The sequence below is a fragment of the Procambarus clarkii genome, chromosome 18 (genome assembly GCF_040958095.1).
Source record: "Procambarus clarkii isolate CNS0578487 chromosome 18, FALCON_Pclarkii_2.0, whole genome shotgun sequence".
NCBI classification, from domain to species: Eukaryota; Metazoa; Arthropoda; class Malacostraca; order Decapoda; family Cambaridae; genus Procambarus; species Procambarus clarkii.
Window position 1 is genome coordinate 21,476,343 of NC_091167.1, and position 24,412 is coordinate 21,500,754.

The following is a 24,412-nucleotide window of genomic DNA, read 5'->3' on the forward strand; positions in this document are numbered from 1 at the left end:
AGGGGCCCATACAAGGGGCCACACACATGCAAGGGGCCACACACATGCAAGGGGCCACACACATGCAAGGGGCCACACACATGCAAGGGGCCACACACATGCAAGGGGCCACACACATGCAAGGGGCCACACACATGCAAAGGGGCCACACACATGCAAGGGGGCCACACACATGCAAGGGGCCACACACATGCAAGGGGCCACATACATGCAAGGGGCCACACACATGCAAGGGGCCCTCACACATGCATCGGGCCGCACACATGCAAGGGGCCACACACATGCAAGGGGCCACACACATGCAAGGGGGCCACACACATGCAAGGGGCCACACACATGCAAGGGGCTACACACATGCAAGGGGCCACACACATGCAAGGGGCCACACACATGCAACGGGCCGCACACATGCAAGGGGCCACACACATGCAAGGGGCCACACACATGCAAGGGGGCCACACACATGCAAGGGGCCACACACATGCAAGGGGCCACACACATGCAACGGGCCGCACACATGCAAGGGGCCACACACATGCAAGGGGCCACACACATGCAAGGGGGCCACACACATGCAAGGGGCCACACACATGCAAGGGGCCACACACATGCAAGGGGCCACACACATGCAAGGGGCCACACACATGCAACGGGCCGCACACATGTAAGGAGCCACACACACATGCAAGGGGCCACACACATGCAAGGGGCCGCAAGAGTACTTGGTGGAGGTAGGGATAACCTATCCAAGGATGGGAGTGGAGGGGAAAAGACTGAATTACCGAAGAGGAAAATATGACGAGATGAGGAACTTCCTAATGGGAATACCATGGGAAACAGAACTTAGAGACAAGAATGTGCAGGTCATGATGGATATTGTCACCCAAAAGTGCCAGGAAGCTGCAGACAGGTTTATCCCCGTCCAAAAGGAGAAAAACGAAAAACAACAGAAAAACCCATGGTTCAACCAGGAATGTAAGGTAGCGAAACAACTGAGTAAAAGAACATGGAGAAACTACAGAAATAACAGAACACCGAAGAGCAGGGAGAGGTACCAGAGGGCCAGAAATGAGTACATCAGAGTGAGGAGGGAAGCAGAGAGACAGTTTGAAAATGACATTGCGAGTAAAGTCAAGACCCAACCAAAGCTGCTCCACAGCCATATCAGGAGGAAAACAGCAGTGAAGGAACAAGTGATGAAGCTGCGGAAAGGGGAGAACAGATACACAGAGAATGACAAGGAGGTTAGGTTAGGTTAGGTTAGGTTAGGTTAGGTTAGGTTAGGTTAGGTTAGGTATATCACAGTAGTCATGGATATCACAGTAGTCATGGATATCACAGTAGTCAGGGATATCACAGTAGTCATGGATATCACAGTAGTCATGGGTATCACAGTAGTCATGGATATCACAGTAGTCATGGATATCACAGTAGTCAGGGATATCACAGTAGTCATGGGTATCACAGTAGTCAGGGATATCACAGTAGTCATGGGTATCACAGTAGTCATGGATATCACAGTAGTCATGGGTATCACAGTAGTCAGGGATATCACAGTAGTCATGGGTATCACAGTAGTCATGGGTATCACAGTAGTCATGGGTATCACAGTAGTCATGGATATCTCAGTAGTCAGGGATATCACAGTAGTCATGGGTATCACAGTAGTCAGGGATATCATAGTAGTCATGGCTGTCACAGTAGTCATGGGTATCACAGTAGTCATGGATATCTCAGTAGTCAGGGATATCACAGTAGTCATGGGTATCACAGTAGTCAGGGATATCACAGTAGTCATGGCTGTCACAGTAGTCATGGGTATCACAGTAGTCATGGGTATCACAGTAGTCAGGGATATCACAGTAGTCATGGGTATCACAGTAGTCATGGATGTCACAGTAGTCATGGGTATCACAGTAGTCAGGGATATCACAGTAGTCATGGCTGTCACAGTAGTCATGGGTATCACAGTAGTCATGGATATCTCAGTAGTCAGGGATATCACAGTAGTCATGGGTATCACAGTAGTCAGGGATATCACAGTAGTCATGGCTGTCACAGTAGTCATGGGTATCACAGTAGTCATGGATATCTCAGTAGTCAGGGATATCACAGTAGTCATGGGTATCACAGTAGTCATGGGTATCATAGTAGTCAGGGATATCACAGTAGTCATGGGTATCACAGTAGTCAGGGATATCACAGTAGTCATGGGTATCACAGTAGTCATGGATGTCACAGTAGTCATGGGTATCACAGTAGTCATGGGTATCACAGTAGTCATGGATGTCACAGTAGTCATGGATGTCACAGTAGTCATGGGTATCACAGTAGTCATGGATGTCACAGTAGTCATGGGTATCACAGTAGTCATGGGTATCACAGTAGTCATGGATGTCACAGTAGTCATGGATGTCACAGTAGTCATGGGTATCATAGTAGTCTAAGCTGAAGTGGAGTTGAAGTGAATATAATTTCCGTTATCTGTGTATTTCTGTCCCGCCCGGGAATCGAACCCGGCATCTCCGATTATGAGTGGAGAACAAATCTAACATTTCCCGTGTGCAGGCCGAGGGGGGGGGGGGGAAGGGCCTTCAGCAGGTGAACATAAAGGTGAACATAAAGGTGTGGTCCGGCAGGTGGTGAACCTGCAGGTGAGGAAGTACGCGAAGCGGTACCAGTCGTGGGTGAAGGTGGCGGCGGACACGCTGCTCTACATGGTGCCCGGGATGGTGGTGTTCCTCATCGTGCCGGCCGCCGTCTTCACGCAGGTCGAGGAGGACTGGAGCTACCTCGACGCCTTCTACTTCGCCTTCATCACCCTCACCACCATAGGCTTCGGGGACCACGTGGCAGGTGAGCTGGGCGGCGCACCTCGTGGTGTTCTTTTTTTTTTTTTTTTGATCATCATGTTCATCATGTTCATCATCATCATGATCATCATGTTTTTTGATCATCATGTTCTTCACGAACATGATGATCATATATAAAATAGCGGTCACAAAAACACTGATCCAAGTATGCGGAAAACCTCATGTGAAAAATAGAGAATGATTAATACGTTTTTGGCTTAATTCATCTTCATCAGAGCAAACTAGAGTGAAACACAAATCTTTCATTCTACGTTGCTCTGATGAAGGCGAATTAAGCCGAAAACTCGTTAAGCATTTTCTGTTTTTCACATGTGGTTTTCCGCATATATATATGCGTGCGTGTATGTATAACTGAAAACTCCACACCCCAGAAGGATTTGAACCCAGACAGCCAGGCGCACTATGCACCTTGGCGTACCTGGTACCTTAACCACTAGACCACACTGACTGTACAAAAATGTTGGTAGCCGTGAGACTATTTATCACCTCACTTGGTAGGGGCCACGTGAGCAACACAAATGGCCATGTATGGTAGGGGCCATGTGAGCATTTAAATGGCTCAAATGCTCACCACGCATTTGAACAAGCTTGAATGGTTCCCAAGCCAATATGCAACTGAAAAATATGCAATATGCAACTGGTGAGTCATGTGGCCCCACCAAGTGAGGTGAATTGATGAAATATCTATGCCCAAGTTGACCACCGAGCGCTGTTGGATGATGGATAAATAGTTTCGCGACTACCAACATTTTTGTACAGTCAGTGTGCTCTAGCGGTACCAGGTACGCCAAGGTGCATAGTGCTCCTGGCTGTCTGCGTTCGAATCCCTCTGGGGTGTGGAGTTTTCAGTTGCATATTGGCTTGGGAACCATTAAAGGGCCGAATGAGACTAGCCCCAGAGGGAATTTTCAGTCCCTCTCAATTGCCAGAGGGAATGGTCTGGGGTACGGGATGAACATAGGCTGGTCGGGGGTCGCCACAATTCAAAAGAGCACAGCGTGTCGGGGTCACATTTAGACCCCCACCACCATTCTTGCCACACCCCGCCAGTACGCAGACAAAACTATTATCAAAAAATATAACTCAAAGCATATTTTTTCTTATATATATATAAACCATTATTCATTGATCACGGAATAATTTACCTAAATTTCTTGCTATTTAAACTAAGGCCATAAAGACATTAAATACGTTCTGAAAGTAACCTCTCCTCTTCCATAGAAAACTGAGCCATCGCATAAATTCGAGAGGGTCAACTATTACATTTTCTGTAAATGTCATGATACAGGGAGACATATGAGAAGATGGATGGTAGAAAGATAGATGGATGAATAGATGAATATAGATAAATAGATACATGCATAAAAAGATGGATAGATGGATGGGGTAATGGTGGTGATAGTAGGAATAGTAGTGATAGTGTTGATTGTGGTGGTGAGAGTGGTTGTTGATAATGATGGCGGCGATTGTATTGATAATGGTGGTAGTTGTGGCAGTGATTGTGATGACTGTAATGATGACAGTGATTGTGATGACAGTGATGGAGGAGTGGTGTCAGGAGAGAGGACGAGAGTCCAGGTATGGTCCACCAACATGGTAGAAACATGGGGACTAACCTAATTTATTTAAGATATATATTAAATGATTATCATATATTTTTCCCATCCCTCACGCCGCCAGGAGCCTTACAATGAGGTCAGTAACTCTCTCTCTCTCTCTCTCTCTCTCTCTCTCTCTCTCTCTCTCTCTCTCTCTCTCTCTCTCTCTCTCTCTCTCTCTCTCTCTCTCTCTCTCTCTCTCTCTCTGTCCCTCTCTCTCTCTCTCTGTCTCTCTCTCTCTCTCTCTGTCTCCCTCTGTCACTCTCTCTCCCTCTGTCTCTTTCTCTCTCTCTCTCTGTCTCTCTCTCTCTCTCTCTGTCTCCCTCTGTCACTCTCTCTCCCTCTGTCTCTTTCTCTCTCTCTCTCTGTCTCTCTCTCTCTCTCTCTCTGTCTCTCTCTCTCTCTCTCTGTCTCCCTCTGTCTCTCTCTCTCTCTCCCTCTGTCTCTCTCTCTCTCTCTCTCTCTCTCTCTCTCTCTCTCTCTCTCTCTCTCTCTGTCTCTCTCTCTCTCTCTCTCTCTGTCTCTCTCTCTCTCTCTCTCTCTCTCTGTGTCTCTCTCTCTCTCTCTCTCTCTCTCTCTCTCAATGTCTGCCTTCATAACAGTGTGTTGCTATTCCCTAATGAAAATATGTTGTCCTCATAATACCATGTTGCCTTCTCCTCATGATGTTATATGCTGTCTAGCATCCCTGTAATATGTTGCTTTCTCTTCATGTGGTTATGTTGCCTGTCCTCATAATACCTACTGCCTTCCACTCATCATGTTACGGCGTCTATCTTCATAATATTATATTAACTACACAGACAAATCACATTAGCATGATATATCAATGAACAAATCCACAGGAGCCTTGATATGGGTTCGAACCTATGTGCTGGGCGTTCCCAGACGCGCTCTGGTCAACTGTACCATGACAGGGTCAACAGAATTGCAACCTGTAGTGCTGCTGCCCCCCACGAGGGTCCCGAGGCTTCCACTGAAGCCTATCAGGGATTTCACACACAGTATCACACACAACAGAGATGGTTTCAGAGATGATAAATCGTGCCTCACAGGTTTAATAGAATTCTATGACCAGGCAACAAAAATTAGACAGGAAAGAGAAGGGTGGGCAGAATGCATTTTCCTGGACTGCCAGAAAGCCTTTTACACAGTTCCCCATAAAAGGCTGTTACAAAAGTTGGAGCAACAGGCAGGAGTAAAAGGTAAGGTGCTCCAGTGGATAAGGGAGTATCTAAGCAACAGGAAACAGAGAGTAACGGTGAGGGGGGAGACATCAGAGTGGCGAGATGTCACCAGCGGAGTCCCACAAGGCTCTGTACTTGGATCCATCCTGTTTCTAATATATGTGAACGATCTTCCAGAGGGTATAGACTCATTCCTCTCGATATTTGCCGATGATGCAAAAATTATGAGAAGAATCAAGACGGATGAAGATAGACAGAGACTACAGGATGACCTGGATAAACTGGAGGAATGGTCTAGAAAATGGCTGCTGAAGTTCAACTCGGGAAAGTGTAAGGTGATGAAATTAGGCGAAAGGAGCAGGAGGCTGAACACAAGGTATCATCTGGGAGGGGAAATCCTGCAAAAATCAAATAGAGAGAAGGATCTGGGGGTTGATATCACACCGAACCTGTCCCCAGAGGCCCACATCAAAAGAATATCATCAGCGGCATATGCTAGACTGGCCAACATAAGAACTGCCTTCAGAAACTTGTGTAAGGAATCTTTCAGAACCCTGTATACCACTTATGTAAGACCAATCCTGGAGTATGCAGCTCCAGCCTGGAGTCCATACCTAGTTAAACACAAGACAAAGTGAGAGAAGATTCAGCGGTATGCCACCAGGCTCGTCCCGGAACTGAGAGGAATGAGCTACGAGGAAAGGCTAAAGGAGCTGAACCTCACATCCTTGGAAAACAGAAGAGTAAGGGGAGACATGATAACCACCTACAAAATTCTCAGGGGAATTGACAGGGTGGACAAAGACAAACTCTTCAGCACGGGTGGGACACGAACAAGGGGACACAGGTGGAAACTTAGTACCCAGATAAGCCACAGAGACGTTAGAAAGATTTTTTTCAGTGTCAGAGTAGTTAATAAATGGAATGCACTAGGAAGTGATGTGGTGGAGGCTGATTCCATACACAGTTTCAAATGTAGATATGATAGAGCCCAGTAGGCTCAGGAATCTGTACACCAGTTGATTGACAGTTGAGAGGCGGGACCAAAGAGCCAAAGCTCAACCCCCGCAAGCACAATTAGGTGAGTACACACATGCAAGGGGCCACACACACATGCAAGGGGCCACACACATGCAAGGGCCCACACACATGCAAGGGGCCACACACATGCAAGGGGCCACACACATGCAAGGGGCCACACACATGCAAGGGCCCACACACATGCAAGGGGCCACACACATGCAAGGGGCCACACACATGCAAGGGCCCACACACATGCAAGGGGCCACACACATGCAAGGGCCCACACACATGCAAGGGGCCACACACATGCAAGGGGCCACACACATGCAAGGGGCCACACACATGCAAGAAGCCACACACATGCAAGGGGCCACACACATGCAAGGGGCCACACACATGCAAGGGGCCACACACATGCAAGGGGCCACACACACGCAAGGGGCCACACACACGCAAGGGGCCACACACATGCAAGGGGCCACACACATGCAAGGGGCCACACACATGCAAGGGGCCACACACACATGCAAGGGGCCACACACATGCAAGGGGCCACACACATGCAAGGGGCCACACACACATGCAAGGGGCCACACACATGCAAGGGGCCACACACATGCAAGGGGCCCACACACATGCAAGGGGCCACACACATGCAAGGGGCCACACACATGCAAGGGGCCATACAAGACCAAGATACGAAAGGAGGACATTCACAGAAACTGAACGAGGCTTCGAGACTGCGTAGTTAGACCATTAAGTCAATGCTATGAACTAGTAGCACAAACCTCATTCAAGTCTCCTCAAAGAGGCGGGAATCGCTGAATAAAACACCCGACAGCTGACAATGCTGGGGTCCAGGAGCTAACACTTGACTCTGGAAGACTGGTACGTTGACTGAAGGAGAACCTTCCAGATAGGAAACAGAGGGTCAGAGTGAGAGGGAAGATAAGAGAGTGGATATAAGAACGACGTTTGTACACAAAGGTGTGTTGATAAACTGATTATCAAGAGAAGGAGTCAAGGCTGTACGACTTGACAGCCTCGTCTGTGTCACAGAACATGACACAGTCATTCAGGCTGTTGATACAAGGCCAAGATGGTCTGTGGCCAGCCATGCCAGAGGTGTCAGGCTCAGTCAGACCTGGTCCATATATTATTACTTGCTTGTGGGTTTCAGCCCTCACCTGCTCTATCCTCACCTGCTCTACCCTCACCTGGTCTATCCTCACCTGGTCTACCGTCACCTGGTCTACCCTCACCTGGTCTACCGTCACCTGGTCTACCCTCACCTGGTCTACCCTCACCTGGTCTATCCTCACCTGGTCTACCCTCACCTGGTCTACCCTCACCTGGTCTACCCTCACCTGGTCTACCCTCACCTGGTCTACCCTCACCTGGTCTACCCTCACCTGGTCTACCGTCACCTGGTCTATCCTCACCTGGTCTACCGTCACCTGGTCTATCCTCACCTGGTCTACCCTCAACTGGTCTACCCTCACCTGGTCTACCCTCACCTGGTCTACCCTCACCTGGTCTATCCTCACCTGGTCTACCCTCACCTGGTCTACCCTCACCTGGTCTACCCTCACCTGCTCTACCCTCACCTGCTCTACCCTCACCTGGTCTACCCTCACCTGGTCTACCCTCACCTGGTCTACCGTCACCTGGTCTACCCTCACCTGCTCTACCCTCACCTGGTCTACCCTCACCTGGTCTACCCTCACCTGGTCTACCCTCACCTGGTCTATCCTCACCTGGTCTACCGTCACCTGGTCTACCCTCACCTGGTCTATCCTCACCTGGTCTACCCTCACCTGGTCTATCCTCACCTGGTCTACCGTCACCTGGTCTACCCTCACCTGGTCTACCCTCACCTGGTCTACCCTCACCTGGTCTACACTCACTAACCTAACCTAATCTAACCTAATCTAACCTAACCTAAATTAACCTAACTTAAGCTATGATAACCTAAGTTAACCAAACCTAACCTAACCTAACCTAACCTAAGCTATGATAACCTAAGTTAACCAAACCTAACCTAACCTACTCTAAGGTAAGCTAAGCTAAGGTAAGCTAAGCTAAGGTAAGCTAAGCTAAGGTAAGCTAAGGTAAGGTAAGGCCACTGAAGGTGTGAGAGTAGTGGTGGTGGTGTCGAGGGTGAGGGGTCTTGCTATAACTTTATATAACAAGTTGTATAAGAAGGAACTTAATGTTATTCTTGTTGATCTGTTGTTGTTGTTTACGACACTTAGAGTGTCTTGAGGTGTTGTGGGTGTTCCTACACCCTATGTGTTCTGGGGCCAGATTCACGAAGCTGTTACGCAAGCACTTACGAACCTGGGGCCAGATTCACTAAGCAGTTACGCAAGCACTTACGAACCTGGGGCCAGATTCACTAAGCGGTTACGCAAGCACTTACGAACCTGGGGCCAGATTCACGAAGCGGTTACGCAAGCACTTACGAACCTGGGGCCAGATTCACGAAGCTGTTACGCAAGCACTTACGAACCTGGGGCCAGATTCACGAAGGAGTCACGCAAGCATTAACGAACCTGTCCATCTTTTCTCAATCTTTGGCGGCTTTGTTTACAATTATTAAACAGTTAATGAGCTCCGAAGCACCAGGAGGCTGTTTATAACAATAACAACAGTTGATTGGCAAGTTTTCATGCTTGTAAACTGTTTAATAAATGTAACCAAAGCCGTCAAAGATTGAGGAAAGATGCACACGTTCGTAAGTGTTTGTGTAACTGCTTCGTGAATCTGGCCCCAGGTTCGTAAGTGCTTGCGTAACTGCTTCGTGAATCCGGCCCCAGGTTCGTAAGTGCTTCGTGAATCTGGCCCCAGGTTCGTAAGTGCTTGCGTAACTGCTTCGTGAATCCGGCCCCAGGTTCGTAAGTGCTTCGTGAATCTGGCCCCAGGTTCGTAAGTGCTTGCGTAACTGCTTCGTGAATCTGGCCCCAGGTTCGTAAGTGCTTGCGTAACTGCTTCGTGAATCTGGCCCCAGGTTCGTAAGTGCTGGCGTAACTGCTTCGTGAATCTGGCCCCAGGTTCGTAAGTGCTTGCGTAACCGCTTCGTGAATCTGGCCCCAGGTTCGTAAGTGCTTGCGTAACCGCTTCGTGAATCTGGCCCCAGGTTCGTAATTGCTTGCGTAACCGCTTCGTGAATCTGGCCCCAGATTCGTAAGTGCTTGCGTAACCGCTTCGTGAATCTGGCCCCAGGTTCCTAAGTGCTTGAGTAACCGCTTCGTGAATCTGGCTCCAGGTTCTGAGTGAAGTCCTTCTCGAGGTCTTGAGGTTATCTTGAGATGATATCGGGGCTTAGCGTCCCCGCGGCCCGGTCCTCGACCAGGCCTCCTTTTTGTCACACATCCCCAGGAAGCAGCCCGTAGCAGCTGTCTAACTCCCAGGTACCTATTTACTGCTAGGTAAACAGGCGCATCAGGGTGAAAGAAACTCTGCCCATTTGTTTCCGCCTCCACCGGGGATCAAACCCGGAAACTAAGGACTACGAATCCCGAGCGCTGTCCACTCAGCCGCCAGGCTCTTAAATAACCCGTTTCTTAAATAAGAGAGAGAAGCAGGAACTTAGTGGGTCAGCCAGAGGCTTAGGGCCCGCACAGTGGGCCAGCCAGAGGCTTAGGGCCCGCACAGAGGGCCAGCCAGAGGCTTAGGGCTCGCACAGTGGGCCAGCCAGAGGCTTAGGGCTCGCACAGTGGGCCAGCCAGAGGCTTAGGGCCCGCACAGTGGGCCAGCCAGAGGCTTAGGGCCCGCACAGTGGGCCAGCCAGAGGCTTAGGGCCCGCACAGTGGGCCAGCCAGAGGCTTAGGGCCCGCACAGTGGGCCAGCCAGAGGCTTAGGGCCCGCCCAGTGGGCCAGCCAGAGGCTTAGGGCCCGCACAGTGGGCCAGCCAGAGGCTTAGGGCCCGCACAGTGGGCCAGCCAGAGACTTAGGGCCCGCCCAGTGGGCCAGCCAGAGGCTTAGGGCCCGCACAGTGGGCCAGCCAGAGGCTTAGGGCCCGCACAGTGGGCCAGCCAGAGGCTTAGGGCCCGCACAGTGGGCCAGCCAGAGACTTAGGGCCCGCCCAGTGGGCCAGCCAGAGGCTTAGGGCTCGCACAGTGGGCCAGCCAGAGGCTTAGGGCTCGCACAGTGGGCCAGCCAGAGGCTAAGGGCCCGCCCAGTGGGCCAGCCAGAGGCTTAGGGCCCGCACAGTGGGCCAGCCAGAGGCTTAGGGCCCGCACAGTGGGCCAGCCAGAGGCTTAGGGCCCGCACAGTGGGCCAGCCAGAGGCTTAGGGCCCGCACAGTGGGCCAGCCAGAGGCTTAGGGCCCGCACAGTGGGCCAGCCAGAGGCTTAGGGCCCGCACAGTGGGCCAGCCAGAGGCTTAGGGCCCGCCCAGTGGGCCAGCCAGAGGCTTAGGGCCCGCACAGTGGGCCAGCCAGAGGCTTAGGGCCCGCACAGTGGGCCAGCCAGAGACTTAGGGCCCGCCCAGTGGGCCAGCCAGAGGCTTAGGGCCCGCACAGTGGGCCAGCCAGAGGCTTAGGGCCCGCACAGTGGGCCAGCCAGAGGCTTAGGGCCCGCACAGTGGGCCAGCCAGAGACTTAGGGCCCGCCCAGTGGGCCAGCCAGAGGCTTAGGGCTCGCACAGTGGGCCAGCCAGAGGCTTAGGGCTCGCACAGTGGGCCAGCCAGAGGCTAAGGGCCCGCCCAGTGGGCCAGCCAGAGGCTTAGGGCCCGCACAGTGGGCCAGCCAGAGGCTTAGGGCCCGCACAGTGGGCCAGCCAGAGACTTAGGGCCCGCACAGTGGGCCAGCCAGAGGCTTAGGGCCCGCACAGTGGGCCAGCCAGAGGCTTAGGGCCCGCACAGTGGGCCAGCCAGAGGCTTAGGGCCCGCACAGTGGGCCAGCCAGAGGCTTAGGGCCCGCACAGTGGGCCAGCCAGAGGCTTAGGGCCCGCACAGTGGGCCAGCCAGAGGCTTAGGGCCCACACAGTGGGCCAGCCAGAGGCTTAGGGCCCGCACAGTGGGCCAGCCAGAGGCTTAGGGCCCGCCCAGTGGGCCAGCCAGACGCTTAGGGCCCGCCCAGTGGGCCAGCCAGAGACTTAGGGCCCGCACAGGAATATCCCTGTGAAACTGCCGGCAGTATATCACTATACACCCAGTGTGTGTGTGTGTATACCAGTGTATGTGTGTGTATACCAGTGTATGTGTGTGTATACCAGTGTATGTGGTGCTGGGAGAGCTGTACATCATTCAACACCCAAACACCAATTAATACACTGGCATGCAAATCACTCGCCGCCGCTGATTGGTCGTGGCATTCCAACATGGTGATTGGTATTCCCAAGAGCCAATGAGGCGTCGTCACTACGTAGTGACTGTGGCTCACTGACTTCCTTATCTTATTGACCAAGGTCAGGAGCTGTCTAACATTTACATCCTCACTGGCGAAACCTCTACATCTTTCCTCACTCATGGATGATCTGTTGGCCTTTATGAAACAGTTTCGGAGCTCCGAAGCACAACGAGGGTGTTCACACAGCCCGTCCTCGTAAACATAGGCCAAAGTCCTTTCCATACAGCAACCCGTCCTCGACTCAAGTCCATTACATCCAGCGGTCAACCCCACAGACGCATTCATAAATTTTAACATGCTGTTCATTCAAAACGGGAATTTTCTCAAGTATAAATTAATATTATAATATATTAGCATATTGTGCATATATAGGCATAGGTTAGGTTAGGTTAGGTTAGGTTAGGTTAGGTTAGGATAGGTTAGGTGTTTAGGTTCTGTTGGCGATTATTTGTATTTGTAGTACGTGGGTGAAGCATTTATAGCGTTGTGATTCGAACAAAATTCGTCAGTGAAACACTTGTTCCGGATATGTTCGAACGTCATCAGTTGTGAGTCGTGTGTAAACCGCTTTTCATTCATAAACAGCTGGGGTTTGGCGGGTGCATGGAATCACTTTTGGGTCTTTGTTTGGAGGACGGGCTGCATACAGCGGCCAACCCCCCCAGCTGTTTATGAATGATAAACGGTTTACACACGACTCACAACTGATGACGTCCGAACACTTCCGGAACAAGTGCTTCACTCACGTCCTCTGTTCAAACCACAATTCTATAAATGCTTCACCTAATTACTTCAAATACAACTAATTACCAACAGAACCTAAACACCTAACCTTCGTCAAACTATACATACAATTTTGATGTATATTTATATTAATTTATATATGAGAACAAACCAATTTTTAACACACAGTATGATAAAATTGATGAATGTGTCTGGGGTGGCCGGCCGCTGCTTTAACCAGCCTAGTGTGAGGACGGGTTGAATGCTTCACCCACGTACTACAAAATACAAATAATCGCCAACAGAACCTAAACACCTAACCTAATCAGTGCCTAAATATGCACAATATGCTAATATATAACAATATTAAAATATATTTGAGAAAATTATGAATAAACAGCATGTTAAAATTGTTGAGTGCATCTTTGGGGTCGACCGCTGGATGGAATGGCCTTAGGTCTGAGAACGGGTTGGGTGGGAGAGACAGGTAGAGGGGTTATCTTGAGGTTATCTTGAGGTTATCTTGAGATGATTTCGGGGCTTTTCAGTGTCCCCGCGGCCCGGTCCTCGACCAGGCCTCCACCCCGAGGAAGCAGCCCGTGACAGCTGACTAACACCCAGGTACCTATTTTACTGCTAGGTAACAGGGGCATAGGGTTAAAGAAACTCTGCCCATTGTTTCTCGCCGGCGCCTGGGATCGAACCCAGGACCACAGGATCACAAGTCCAGTGTGCTGTCCTCTTGGCCGACCGGCCAGGGGTAGTAGAGACGGGTAGAGGTAGAGAGGAGGGAGGTAGAGACGAGAGAGAGAGAGAGAGAGTGGTGAGGTATGGCCGCACCAACACGCACTAACCTGACCAACACACAGCCTCGTGCCTACACCATAAACAATAGCTCCCCGCTGCTCCCTTCACCACTAACTCTCCAGTGTCCACCTGCTCACAATGACTTATTGCGTTATATCTAAATCTGTAAATTACAATGCCAGTCTCTAAAGTTTGAGGCCAGACGCTTGGGGGTAACCTCATTCTGTTTTTAACAGGAATTACTGTAGGGTACACGCACAACATGAATGGCTTGGGGTTGGTAACTTTAAGGACCTAAGTTGACCGTTATCATCTTTAGGGACCTAAGTTGACCCTTAACATCTCTAGGGACCTAAGTTGACCCTTAACATCTCTAGGGACCTAAGTTGACCCTTAACATCTCTAGGGACCTAAGTTGACTGTTAACATCTTTAAGAAGCAACGTTGCAACATCTCTCTAACTACAAAGTTAATCCAAGCGATATAAACTTTATTGACAAGTATCAGATGACTTGGCAACACTGGAACTAGGGGAACGGGGGGGGGGGTAAAACTTTATATCTTGCATTTGTTGTGCAACCACTGAACGAAACCTGTACATCTTTCCATAATCATGGAGCCTGTGTTTACATATAGTAAACAGTTTACGAGTTTGTCAACTTAACAACCCGAGTTGTTATTGTTATAAAAACAAAATTGTAAAAACTGTGTATATACACTCAGAAGCTGGGTATATACCTCTCAGTGTATATACACCCAGAAGCTGGGTATACACCCAGAAGCTGGGTATACACCCAGAAGCTGGATATACACCTCTCAGTGTATATACACCCAGAAGCTGGGGTATACACTTCTCAGTGTATATACACCCAGAAGCTGGGTATACACCTCTCAGTGTATATACACCCAGAAGCTAGGTATACACCTCTCAGTGTATATACACCCAGAAGCAGGGGTATACACCTCTCAGTGTATATACACCCAGAAGCTGGGTATACACCCCTCAGTGTATATACACCCAGAAGCTGGGTATACACCTCAGTGTATATACACCCAGAAGCTGGGTATACACCTCTCAGTGTATATACACCCAGAAGCTGGGTATACACCTCAGTATATATACACCCAGAAGCTGGGTATACACCTCTCAGTGTATATACACCCAGAAGCTGGGTATACACCTCTCAGTGTATATACACCCAGAAGCTGGGTATACACCTCTCAGTGTATATACACCTCTCAGTGTATATACACCCAGAAGCTGGGTATACACCCCTCAGTGTATATACACCCAGAAGCTGGGTATACACTTCTCAGTGTATATACACCCAGAAGCTGGGGTATACATCTCTCAGTGTATATACACCCAGAAGCTGGGTATATACCTCTCAGTGTATATACACCCAGAAGCTGGGGTATACACCTCTCAGTGTATATACACCCAGAAGCTGGGTATACACCTCTCAGTGTATATACACCCAGAAGCTGGGTATACACCTCTCAGTGTATATACACCCAGAAGCTGGGTATACACCCCTCAGTGTATATACACCCAGAAGCTGGGTATACACCTCAGTGTATATACACCCAGAAGCTGGGTATACACCCCTCAGTGTATATACACCCAGAAGCTGGGTATACACCCCTCAGTGTATATACACCCAGAAGCTGGGTATACACCTCTCAGTGTATATACACCCAGAAGCTGGGTATACACCTCTCAGTGTATATACACCCAGAAGCTGGGTATACACCTCTCAGTGTATATACACCCAGAAGCTGGGTATACACCTCTCAGTGTATATACACCCAGAAGCTGGGTATACACCTCAGTGTATATACACCCAGAAGCTGGGTATACACCTCTCAGTGTATATACACCCAGAAGCTGGGTATACACCTCAGTGTATATACACCCAGAAGCTGGGTATACACCTCTCAGTGTATATACACCCAGAAGCTGGGTATACACCCCTCAGTGTATATACACCCAGAAGCTGGGTATACACCTCTCAGTGTATATACACCCAGAAGCTGGGTATACACCTCTCAGTGTATATACACCCAGAAGCTGGGTATACACCTCTCAGTGTATATACACCCAGAAGCTGGGTATACACCTCTCAGTGTATATACACCCAGAAGCTGGGTATACACCTCTCAGTGTATATACACCCAGAAGCTGGGATATACACCTCTCAGTGTATATACACCCAGAAGCTGGGTATACACCCCTCAGTGTATATACACCCAGAAGCTGGGTATACACCTCTCAGTGTATATACACCCAGAAGCTGGGTATACACCCCTCAGTGTATATACACCCCTCAGTGTATATACACCCAGAAGCTGGGGTATACACCCCTCAGTGTATATACACCCAGAAGCTGGGTATACACCTCTCAGTGTATATACACCCAGAAGCTGGGTATACACCCCTCAGTGTATATACACCCAGAAGCTGGGTATACACCTCTCAGTGTATATACACCCAGAAGCTGGGTATACACCCCTCAGTGTATATACACCCAGAAGCTGGGTATACACCCCTCAGTGTATATACACCCAGAAGCTGGGTATACACCTCTCAGTGTATATACACCCAGAAGCTGGGTATACACCTCTCAGTGTATATACACCCAGAAGCTGGGGTATACACCTCTCAGTGTATATACACCTCTCAGTGTATATACACCCAGAAGCTGGGTATACACCTCTCAGTGTATATACACCCAGAAGCTGGCTACACCCCGGGTGTATATACACCAAAAAGCGGGCTACACCCCGGGTGTATATACACCCAGAAGCTTTCTACACCCCGGGTGTATATACACCAAAAAGCGGGCTACACCCTGGGTGTATATACACCAAGAAGCAGGCTACACCCCGGGTGTATATACACCAAGAAACAATCTACACCCCGGGTGTATATACACTAAGAAGCGGGCTACACCCCGGGTCTATATACACCAAGAAGCAGGCTACACCCCGGGTGTATATACACCAAGAAACAATCTACACCCCGGGTGTATATACACTAAGAAGCTTTCTACACCCCGGGTGTATATACACCAAAAAGCGGGCTACACCCCGGGTGTATATACACCCAGAAGCTTTCTACACCCCGGGTGTATATACACCAAAAAGCGGGCTACACCCTGGGTGTATATACACCAAGAAGCAGGCTACACCCCGGGTGTATATACACCAAGAAACAATCTACACCCCGGGTGTATATACACTAAGAAGCGGGCTACACCCCGGGTCTATATACACCAAGAAGCAGGCTACACCCCGGGTGTATATACACCAAGAAACAATCTACACCCCGGGTGTATATACACTAAGAAGCTTTCTACACCCCGGGTGTATATACACCAAAAAGCGGGCTACACCCTGGGTGTATATACACCAAGAAGCAGGCTACACCCTGGGTGTATATACACCAAGAAGCAGGCTACACCCTGGGTGTATATACACCAAGAAGCAGGCTACACCCCGGGTGTATATACACTAAGAAGCGGGCTACACCCTGGGTGTATATACACCAAGAAGCAGGCTACACCCCGGGTGTATATACACCAAGAAGCAGGCTACACCCTGGGTGTATATACACCAAGAAGCAGGCTACACCCCGGGTGTATATACACCAAGAAGCAGGCTACACCCCGGGTCTATATACACCAAGAAGCAGGCTACACCCCGGGTGTATATACACCAAGAAGCAGGCTACACCCCGGGTGTATATACACCAAGAAGCAGGCTACACCCTGGGTGTATATACACCAAGAAGCAGGCTACACCCCGGGTGTATATACACCAAGAAGCAGGCTACACCCCGGGTCTATATACACCAAGAAGCAGGCTACACCCCGGGTGTATATACACCAAGAAGCAGGCTACACCCCGGGTGTATATACACCAAGAAGCAGGCTACACCCTGGGTGTATATACACCAAGAAGCAGGCTACACCCCAGGTGTATATACACCAAGAAGCAGGCTACACCCTGGGTGTATATACACCAAGAAGCAGGCTACACCCCGGGTGTATATACACCAAGAAGCAGGCTACACCCCGGGTGTATATACACCAAGAAGCAGGCTACACCCCGGGTGTATATACACCAAGAAGCAGGCTACACCCTGGGTGTATATACACCAAGAAGCAGGCTACACCCCAGGTGTATATACACCAAGAAGCAGGCTACACCCTGGGTGTATATACACCAAGAAGCAGGCTACACCCTGGGTGTAGGTGCAGGAGAAAGGTTGTCAGTCCGAGACTCAGACATCAAGGACACGGCCGCCACACGTGGACACGCTACAGTTCCGCACAGTGGAGTCCAAAACCTGTTCCGGAGTGAACCTTGTGACGTCATAGTGACGTCACAAACCGTCGACAACCCTAATACAAAACTCAAAATACAATATTTTTTGTCCCTTGTTTGGGTTCGTTTAGGTGATTGGGTCATTATGGGGTCAGGTTGGGTTAGAATGGGAATTAGATTGGGTGAGAATAGGTTAGGTTGCCATTGTTTATAAAGGATTGATGACGTAGAGGGGGCGCATAGTTTGATCAGGTTTTGGACTGTTTTCGTTCCCCAGATGTTCGCGTCCATCCATCAGCCTATCCTCAATCCACCTCGATTTGCGCCCTATCCACGTCCAGACTAGGACGCATTAGTGGAGTTACGGAACGCACTTCTCTGGACATTTCCTGGAACTCATGTACTCATCTAGTTGTGCTTGCGGAGGTTGAGCTTCGGCTCTTTGGTCCCGCCTCTCAACTGTCCATTGGGCTTGATTATAAGTGGTTAAGTAAATGTTTCATGAATCCTGGACCCGGGACCATAAGTGGTGGCAGGGTACAGTACCCTTACCCCACAAGTGGGGGCAGGGTACAGTACCCTCACCCCACAAGTGGGGGCAGGGTACAGTACCCTCACCCCACAAGTGGGGGCAGGGTACAGTACCCTCACCCCACAAGTGGGGGCAGGGTACAGTACCCTCACCCCACAAGTGGTGGCAGGGTACAGTACCCACACCCCACAAGTGGGGGCAGGGTACAGTACCCTCACCCCACAAGTGGGGGCAGGGTACAGTACCCACACCCCACAAGTGGTGGCAGGGTACAGTACCCTCACCCCACAAGTGGGGGCAGGGTACAGTACCCTCACCCCACAAGTGGTGGCAGGGTACAGTACCCACACCCCACAAGTGGGGGCAGGGTACAGTACCCTCACCCCACAAGTGGGGGCAGGGTACAGTACCCACACCCCACAAGTGGTGGCAGGGTACAGTACCCACACCCCACAAGTGGGGGCAGGGTACAGTACCCTCACCCCACAAGTGGGGGCAGGGTACAGTACCCTCACCCCACAAGTGGGGGCAGGGTACAGTACCCTCACCCCACAAGTGGGGGCAGGGTACAGTACCCTCACCCCACAAGTGGTGGCAGGGTACAGTACCCACACCCCACAAGTGGGGGCAGGGTACAGTACCCTCACCCCACAAGTGGGGGCAGGGTACAGTACCCTCACCCCACAAGTGGGGGCAGGGTACAGTACCCACACCCCACAAGTGGTGGCAGGGTACAGTACCCTCACCCCACAAGTGGGGGCAGGGTACAGTACCCTCACCCCACAAGTGGGGGCAGGGTACAGTACCCACACCCCACAAGTGGGGGCAGGGTACAGTACCCACACCCCACTAGTGGTGGCAGGGTACAGTACCCTCACCCCACAAGTGGGGGCAGGGTACAGTACCCTCACCCCACAAGTGGGGGCAGGGTACAGTACCCACACCCCACAAGTGGGGGCAGGGTACAGTACCCACACCCCACAAGTGGTGGCAGGGTACAGTACCCTCACCCCACAAGTGGGGGCAGGGTACAGTACCCTCACCCCACAAGTGGGGGCAGGGTACAGTACCCACACCCCACAAGTGGTGGCAGGGTACAGTACCCACACCCCACTAGTGGTGGCAGGGTACAGTACCCACACCCCACAAGTGGGGGCAGGGTACAGTACCCTCACCCCACAAGTGGGGGCAGGGTACAGTACCCACACCCCACAAGTGGTGGCAGGGTACAGTACCCTCACCCCACAAGTGGTGGCAGTGTACAGTACCCTCACCCCACAAGTGGGGGCAGGGTACAGTACCCTCACCCCACAAGTGGGGGCAGGGTACAGTACCCTCACCCCACAAGTGGTGGCAGGGTACAGTACCCTCACCCCACAAGTGGTGGCAGGGTACAGTACCCACACCCCAAAAGTGGGGGCAGGGTACAGTACCCTCACCCCACAAGTGGGGGCAGGGTACAGTACCCACACCCCACAAGTGGGGGCAGGGTACAGTACCCTCACCCCACAAGTGGGGGCAGGGTACAGTACCCTCACCCCACAAGTGGTGGCAGGGTACAGTACCCTCACCCCACAAGTGGGGGCAGGGTACAGTACCCTCACCCCACAAGTGGGGGCAGGGTACAGTACCCTCACCCCACAAGTGGGGGCAGGGTACAGTACCCTCACCCCACAAGTGGTGGCAGGGTACAGTACCCTCACCCCACAAGCCAGACAGACAGACAGGACACGTCGGGCAGAATTCCTCCATGACAAAGTGCAGATATTGCGCACCTTGCTATGCTGTTATCTATACATCTTATGCGGCTACATATACATGTTATCCGGTTATGTATACATGTTATGTATCCATGAATACATATACGCGCCAAGGTGTCAGCCTCAACACAATTCACGTAACTCAATCACAGATAAATATAGAACAAGTTTATACAAAAACACATCTTCAGCTTTCTGTAAATAATTCTATACTCTTAATATTCTGTGTGTGTGTGTGTATATATATATATATATATATATATATATATATATATATATATATATATATATATATATATATATATATATATATATATATATATATATATATATATATATATATATATATATATATATATATATATATATATATATATATATATATATATATATATATATATATATATATTAGTATATTTTGGTATTATGTTTTTCTTCACTGTCATCTTGAGGTTATCTTGAGATGATTTCGGGGCTTTTTAGTGTCCCCGCGGCCCGGTCCTCGACCAGGCCTCCACCCCCAGGAAGCAGCCCGTGACAGCTGACTAACTCCCGAGTACCTATTTACTGCTAGGTAACAACTGTCGGGGGAAGTTGAAAAATTAAATCTTTAAAGTTCATTTTCACACTTTGATCTTTGGTATGATGCCTAGGGAGGCATTTCGCAAGGTTACTCCTTACATTCTCAAAGAGTAATTTGTTGTTGCTTTAGATTTAGTTACTCAGAAACAAATGTCCATGTAGCACGGGCTATAGTGATCCCGTAAACATATTTGAACGACATATTTATGCAGGTACCTGATGGCGGGTGTTTGCAGCAGTTGAAGGAGGTCTTTGAGCAGAGTTCGGTGTTGCGTTTCACTTACGAGATGGAGAAGGATGGGAAGCTGCCCTTTCTAGATGTAACAGTCATGGAAAGGAGCGGAGGTTTCCACACTGCAGTCTACACTAAGGAAACAAACTTAGGAATGTGCCTAAATGCCAACAGTGACTGCCCAGACAGGTACAAGAGGAGTGTTGTTAATGCTTACGTCGACCGTGCTCTAAGCCACAGCTCAGGATGGAAGCAAGTCGATGAAGAACTCTGTAGGGTAAGGCAGGTTCTAGTCAACAACGGCTTCTCTAGCGGTTATGTTGAAGACATCATAAAAAGAAAGGTGACACGCCATGCAACCTCTGAAGAGACAACTAATACAACACCTGTACCCCCTATTAGACTGTTTTACAGGAACTTCTTTTCGACGGCTCATAAAACGGAGGAAAGGGGTTTGAAAGATATTATTAATAGGAATGTTATCCCTACAGACACCAATCAGAAGATACAATTAACAATTTACTACAAATACAAGAAGACCTCCAACCTGCTTATAAAGAACTCTCCAGACACCAAACAGAACGCCTTAAAAGAGACCAACGTCGTCAATGGCTTCACACGCCCACTTGGGGACTGTAAGCCTCAAAGATCTCAGTATATAGGCAAGACAACAACGTCTCTCTCTCTCAAGGCGATTAACAATGCACAAGCAACAGGGCTCCATCAAGGATCTTGAGATGATTTCGGGGCTTAGCGTCCCCGAGGCCCGGTCCTCGACCAGGCCTCCTTTTTGTTACACCCCCCTCCCTCAAGAAGCAGCCCGTAACAGCTGTCTAACTCCCAGGTACCTACTTACTACTAGGTAACAGGGGCATCAGGGTGAAAAGAAACATTTTGCCCATTTGTCTCCACCTCCACAGAGGATCGAACCTGGAACCTTAGGACTTCGAATCCGAAGCGCTGTCCACTCAGCTGTCAGGCGTCCCAAGGAGCATATAACCTCCTCACACAACCAGACCATCACCAGAGAAATCTTAACACGCAACACTGAAATAATTGACAGGTATAATGACATCAGAAGACTCGACATCAGCGAGGCACTACACATCAAAAAGTCCAGACCAGCAATCATCAGCCAGTTAACACATAATTACATTCTACCCGCTTGAAGACCCCGAGCCAACACAGAGACAAGACCCAATAACCCCGCCTTAGGAACATAAGCTGCTTAAGTTGATGCATGTAATACAATATCAATATCTACTATCTTGAGATTATCTTGAGATGACTTCAGGGCTTTTAGTGTCCCCGCGGCCCGGTCTTCGACCAGGCCTCCACCCCCAGGAAGCAGCCCGTGACAGCTGGCTAACACCCAGGTACCTATTTTACTGCTAGGTAACAGGGGCATAGGGTGAAAGAAACTCTGCCTTTTGTTTCTCGCCGGCGCCTGGGATCGAACCCAGGACCACAGGATCACAAGGCAAGCGTGCTGTCCGCTCGGCCGACCGGCTCACTATGCCATGCAATTCATCCACTTGTTCTGTACCACATCACTCAAAGAGAATATAAGCCTGTGAAAAAGCATGGTAAATTAGGCTTTGAGAACGTAAGGAGTGACCTTGCGAAACGCATTCCTAGGAATCAGACCAAAAATAAAAGTGTGAAAATGAACTTTGGAGAGTTAATTTTTCGACTACCCTCGAGAGTGAAGAAAAACATTATAAATATTGAGAAGATTCGTGTTAGAATCACTAATCTTACTCTTTCGGTCATATTCAACAACACATGTTTACAAGAACGACTGCTACCAAAGTATACTAATATACACATATATACACATATACATATATAACACATATTGGTGGGCAGTGGTGTGTCTGGTGTGATATGCCCGCGGCCACACCCACCTTAACACAGTGCCCAACAGTGCCCAACAGTGCCCCACAGTGCCCAACAGTGCCCAACAGTGCCCCACAGTGCCCAACAGTGCCCCACAGTGCCCAACAGTGCCCAACAGTGCCCCACAGTGCCCAACAGTGCCCCACAGTGCCCAACAGTGCCCAACAGTGCCCAGCAGTGCCCAACAGTGCCCAACAGTGCCCCACAGTGCCCAGCAGTGCCCAACAGTGCCCAACAGTGCCCCACAGTGCCCAGCAGTGCCCAACAGTGCCCCACAGTGCCCAGCAGTGCCCCACAGTGCCCAGCAGTGCCCAACAGTGCTCAACAGTGCCCAACAGTGCCCAACAGTGCCCAACAGTGCCCAACAGTGCCCCACAGTGCCCAGCAGTGCCCAACAGTGCCCAACAGTGCCCCACAGTGCCCAACAGTGCCCCACAGTGCCCAGCAGTGCCCAACAGTGCCCAACAGTGCCCAGCAGTGCCCAACAGTGCCCAACAGTGCCCAACAGTGCTCAACAGTGCCCAACAGTGCTCAACAGTGCCCAACAGTGCCCCCACAGTGCTCAACAGTGCCCCACAGTGCCCAACAGTGCCCAACAGTGCCCAACAGTGCCCCACAGTGCCCAACAGTGCCCCACAGTGCCCAACAGTGCCCAACAGTGCCCAACAGTGCCCCACAGTGCCCAGCAGTGCCCCACAGTGCCCAGCAGTGCCCAACAGTGCCCAACAGTGCCCAGCAGTGCCCAACAGTGCCCCCACAGTGCCCAACAGTGCCCAACAGTGCCCCACAGTGCCCAGCAGTGCCCCACAGTGCCCAGCAGTGCCCAACAGTGCCCCACAGTGCCCAGCAGTGCCCAACAGTGCCCAACAGTGCCCAACAGTGCCCCCACAGTGCCCAACAGTGCCCAACAGTGCCCCACAGTGCCCCACAGTGCCCAACAGTGCCCCACAGTGCCCAACAGTGCCCAACAGTGCCCCACAGTGCCCAACAGTGCCCAACAGTGCCCCCACAGTGCCCAACAGTGCCCAACAGTGCCCAACAGTGCCCCACAGTGCCCAACAGTGCCCCACAGTGCCCAACAGTGCCCCACAGTGCCCAACAGTGCCCCACAGTGCCCAACAGTGCCCAACAGTGCCCAACAGTGCCCCACAGTGCCCAACAGTGCCCAACAGTGCCCCACAGTGCCCAGCAGTGCCCAACAGTGCCCAACAGTGCCCCCACAGTGCCCAACAGTGCCCAACAGTGCCCCACAGTGCCCCACAGTGCCCAGCAGTGCCCAACAGTGCCCCACAGTGCCCAACAGTGCCCAACAGTGCCCCATAGTGCCCAGCAGTGCCCAACAGTGCCCCACAGTGCCCCACAGTGCCCAACAGTGCCCAACAGTGCCCAACAGTGCCCCACAGTGCCCAACAGTGCCCCACAGTGCCCAACAGTGCCCAGCAGTGCCCCACTGCCCTCCACCCAACCGTGTGAACCACCTCACTCACGCCTCCTTAACAATACACTCATCATGA

The 24,412-nt window shown here is 50.6% G+C and overlaps 2 protein-coding genes across 2 annotated transcripts in view; one reads left to right on the top strand and one right to left on the bottom strand.

The window, feature by feature from the left end:
- LOC123754494 (potassium channel subfamily K member 2) overlaps nt 1–24,412 on the bottom strand; it is a 116,512-nt gene that overhangs the window by 48,108 nt on the left and 43,992 nt on the right. The window lies entirely within an intron of this gene.
- On the top strand, nt 1,941–24,412 carry LOC138365998 (uncharacterized). Its single transcript, XM_069326716.1, has 4 exons — nt 1,941–2,096; nt 2,640–2,856; nt 21,491–21,634; nt 22,947–24,412. The coding sequence occupies exons 1-4, from the start codon at nt 1,941–1,943 to the stop codon at nt 24,410–24,412; spliced, it is 1,983 nt and encodes a 660-aa protein (XP_069182817.1).

What these genes read in the sequence shown, in the direction of transcription:
- LOC138365998 (XM_069326716.1), top strand. Translation starts at nt 1,941, where the DNA reads ATGGCTGTCACAGTAGTCATGGGTATCACAGTAGTCATGGATATCTCA. An exon ending in CAGTAGTCATGGATATCTCA is followed by an intron (nt 2,097 to 2,639) that starts GTAGTCAGGGAT and finishes GTGGTCCGGCAG; the next exon opens with GTGGTGAACCTGCAGGTGAG. An exon ending in CACACGCCCACTTGGGGACT is followed by an intron (nt 21,635 to 22,946) that starts GTAAGCCTCAAA and finishes AGTGCCCCACAG; the next exon opens with TGCCCAACAGTGCCCAACAG.